General features: G+C 43.8%; 1 protein-coding gene across 6 annotated transcripts in view; it reads left to right on the top strand.

Annotated features, from left to right (window-relative positions):
- Nucleotides 1-4,119, top strand: part of SH3KBP1 (SH3 domain containing kinase binding protein 1) — a 470,950-nt gene that overhangs the window by 413,582 nt on the left and 53,249 nt on the right. For all 6 annotated transcript variants that reach the window (XM_019524798.1, XM_019524796.1, XM_019524797.1 and 3 more), the window contains one exon: nt 2,462-2,542. In XM_019524798.1, coding sequence (XP_019380343.1) covers nt 2,462-2,542 — 81 coding nt within the window. The remainder of the gene's footprint in view (nt 1-2,461; nt 2,543-4,119) is intronic.

The following is a 4,119-nucleotide window of genomic DNA, read 5'->3' as shown; positions in this document are numbered from 1 at the left end:
CAGGCTGCGAAAGCAACATTGTGGCAGATAGTGGAGACATGATGCCAGTAGTCTCCATTACTTGAAATACTATTTAATTAGGCTAGAATTCATTTTTTAAAACTTTCTGACAGATAATAGTGTTTATTTTGAGCATTTATTTAAATTTTTATTGATTTTCAATTAAATTAGCAACGTAAAGATCTTCCACCCCTGAAATAACAAAAACAAAAAACAAACAACAAACCAACCCAACAACAAAAAGGTCAAGAAAACACCAAAACTTATATCCTTTCTAATTGGAGTCCTTCTGTTTGTATACCAGTCTCAACAGTAGGCTGCTTCTCCTTTTTTTACAGTCTCTTCCCAGTTTGCTGCAGCTGAGTTGTCCCATTCAGGCATCAGGAACAGCCTTTTTCTGGGCTTTAAGTAGGGGTTTAAGTAGCCTGTTATCTCCCTCCACCTCACTTCCTGGCACCTGTGAATGATCAGCTAATTGCTTAATTGATGAGCCATTAGACCCGGGGCTGTTTTTCTCTTTAAAGAGGCCGGCCCTTCTGTTCTTCCCCTCTTTTGTTTATCAACAATGAAAATATTGTTTCATCAGTCTGTGAGTAGCCTTTAGACCAGGGGTAGGCAACGTTTTTTGGCCTGAGTGCCGAAAACCCCTACAATGCTTACCTTGGAAGGTGCTGGAGTGCCAGCATGCCAGAAAAACAAAATGAGGGCAGGGGGTACATGGCAGGATGTGTGTGCCCCTTGCCCCCCACCGAAAGCCTGTTCCCCCCAGCCCAGCTGCCCCTGCCCCTCAGCCTGGGCTCCTGGCTAGCAGCAGCTACCTAGAGCCGGGGCCGGTTGCAGCCAGGAGGCTCCAAACAGCTGTGCTGGGCTCCATATCCCCAGCATAAGCTCTGTACTGGCATGTGCAGGTGTGCCTCAGAGCAGAAAGTGGGGGAGGAGCCTGAGGCAGCGCAACCCTGGTCTCTCCCCCGCTTCTGGCACAGAGCTGGTGACTGGGCTCTGGAGCCCCGCACAGCTGTTTGGAGCCAGCCTGGGCTCTGGGCAGCTGCAGCAAGCAGCGGGCAGGCTGCAAACAGGTGCACCTTGGGGCGGGCTGCGCTGCCCTGCTGTCTGTCCTGAGGTGTGTGTGCAGTCACTGCCAGCGTAGAACTGATGCCAGAGCTGTGGGGTCCGGTGCAGCTGTTTGCAGCCTGCCCGCTGCTTGCTGCAACTGCCCAGAGCCCAGGCTGGCTATAAACAGCTGTGCCAGGCTTCGGAGCCCAGTCACCACTTCCGTGCCAGGAGTCGGGGGAGAGACCAAGGTTGCGTTGCCTCAGGGCCCTCCCCCACTGCCCGCTCCGATGCACGGGTGCACGTGCTGGCATGGAGCTGATGCTCGGGATTCGGAGCCCGGTGCAGCTGTTTGGAGCCTCCCAGCTGCAGCTGGCCCCGGCTCTGGGTAGTTGCTGCCAGACACAGAGTCTGGGCTGCTCCCAGCAGGCAGCTGGGACACTGCAAGCCCTGCTGGGAGCAGCCCAGGCTCCAGCAGCTACCCAGAACCGGGGCTGGCTGTGGCGTGCCGAGCAAAATGGCCTCGCATGCCACACTCAGCACACGTGCCGGGGGTTGCCGACCCCTGCTTTAAACCAATATGGCTACAACCTGGATACCTGAGGTGAACTCGACACTTATTGATGTTTACCAATAAAATCAAATCCTGCTACACCTATATGTGTGTCACACCTATATATATGAGATAGTCTTGCCCTGACATCTTTATCTAATACATTCTTTTAAAATGTTAACAGCCACCAAGAGCACTGTAATTACTAGTGTTCTCACTATTGCTAACATTTGTGGAATTGAACTGATGATGATAAAAGTTTAAAAAAAAATCCTAGTTAATTTTCTGTCTTGTAGTCAAATCATTCTGTGTTGATTCTTAGTTTAACTGCTTTTAAACATGAACGGTATTTAATGTGTGTAAATAATTATAATGCGGGCAGGAACTAAATGAAAAAAATGGATATTTATGTATGTTAATTCTCTCTTTTTTGTTATTAAAATTTTCCCATTTAATGGCTAACTCTGAAGGACTCTTTCCCCCTCCCTCCCCCCATATGAGTCATTCTTCTGGTATACATAGGTAGAGGATTGCAACATTTTAAACTTTTTAAAATTCAAACTAAAAGTTTGGAATCTGTTTAATTTTATACTTATTGACAAAATAATTTGCATTTTCATTTTGTCACGTTCCTGCACTCCTAAGATTTATTCAAAAACACTAACTTAACTGTGAGCACTGCACAAGGGTAATGTTTTTATGCTTTCATAGTGTAATCAACTTTACGTGAAAATAGATGCATGTTTAGTTTATTGTACAATTTTCAAAACAAGAAAAACTAAAAAATCTCACATCTTTCTTATTGGTTTTTTTACTGAATAGTTTCATTTTTTGAAAATTTACCTGTTTCTTTGACAGTTGCCACGGACAGAAAGCATGAAATCAGAAAGGTACCTCCAGAAAGGCCAGAATGTCTTCCAAATCGAACAGAAGAAAAAGGTATGAAATGTGTTTTTGTTTGCTTTTTGCAGAGTGGCAAGGAGAGGAGGTTGATTCAAGTTTTCATTTGCTAGTCTTCCAATAAATGTATTGTTAGTTCTCCATTCCTATAAGTGTGCAATTATGTAGATTTGGAAAGTATTGGAGAATTGTTTCTAGGCCAATTTCTGGAACAAAGATAAGGGAATAATACTATATCATTGCAGTAGATTGTATAGCACAGCTGTGCCAATACAGAAGTGCTGAGTATTCACAGCTGTATAGAAGGCGAAATAATGCTGTGCTGAACAAAATCCAGTCCTTAGTGTCTTGAATGTCTTCCCCATAACTGTCAGATATTTTTTGCCTTGATGCCTCTGTGCCTCAATTCCTCATCTGTAAAGTGAGGGTGTTACCCCCTCAACACAGGAGATTTGTGAAGCACTTGAATGTTACAGTGATGAACACCCCAGAGAAGCCTATAAGGAAATACAAATTCTACCTCCAGAACAAGGTTTGAAGAATTTGTATTAAAATAAGGTATCACCTGTATGCCTGAGCAATAAGAAAAAAACAAAATATGTAATTAGTCACTCGTGCAATTAAATGAGGCAGGGGTTGTATGGGAAAAATAGCATGTGGCTACATTATTAAAAAGTATGGATGCTTACAGACATTTAAAAAAAAACCCTTCCCCCTGCCCCCATGCTTGACCAGCAGCTCATTAGTTTGACCCGGTTCCACAGTGTCTGTATAGATCAGGCATTTCAACAGGAATTTTGGCATTTTTATCTAACAGCTGATTCAGTCAGCTGTTAGACAAAAGCACCAAAAAAGCCCCACTAAAGCACCTGATCTGTGCAGACATTGGGCAAGCCGGGTCTAACTAATGTTTTGCCTCTTCTGGGCATGTGCTGGGCTCAGTGCAGGAGCCCTCCAACTTTAAAATAAAGCACATTTTTTTAATGTCTGTAAGAAGCCAGCGGTAATGGATTTGCCTTGGAGGACAAATTAGGAAGCACAGGCAGCCTTAACTCTAGGATTTCCTAACTTTTTGTTCTTTTGGGGAGCCGTGTATGCATGCCCATGGCAGTGCCAGTTATTTGTAGGTATTGAGTCTCCAAATATGATTTGTATTTAAATTATTTTCTTTAACTTACTTTTTATTTAGTAGCCTTGCTCTCTCATCACATATAACAAAGTAGGTTGCCACCTACAAAAGCATGAATGAGTTGGTCTCTAAGGTGCCACCCTGTCCTGCCTCCTACAAGAAAGAAAAGGAATTGCTGAATGTGCTAGAGGTGTATGAGTATAGGCAGGGATCTCTCTTATTACGTGTCTGTATAGTACAGTGCTAAGCAAAAATGCGTGGTGTTCTTGGGCACTACCACAATGTGAAGAATAATAACAGGAGGATTGGTGTGAAAGTGCCTGATATCTGTTAGATTGAGGAACAGTTTCCAAGAGAAGGCACTGGAACCCACCTTGCACCTTTATCTAATGTACTTTTACATGACGTAAGGGATGAGCAATCCCTTTTGTCACCGATCCTTTTCTGTTTCAGCCATGATTTCTATATCAAAATATTATGTAGTTAC

The sequence above is a fragment of the Gavialis gangeticus genome, unplaced genomic scaffold, assembly GCF_001723915.1.
Source record: "Gavialis gangeticus isolate Ggan-Ray unplaced genomic scaffold, GavGan_comp1, whole genome shotgun sequence".
NCBI classification, from domain to species: Eukaryota; Metazoa; Chordata; order Crocodylia; family Gavialidae; genus Gavialis; species Gavialis gangeticus.
This window is presented reverse-complemented; position numbering and strand designations above follow the sequence as displayed.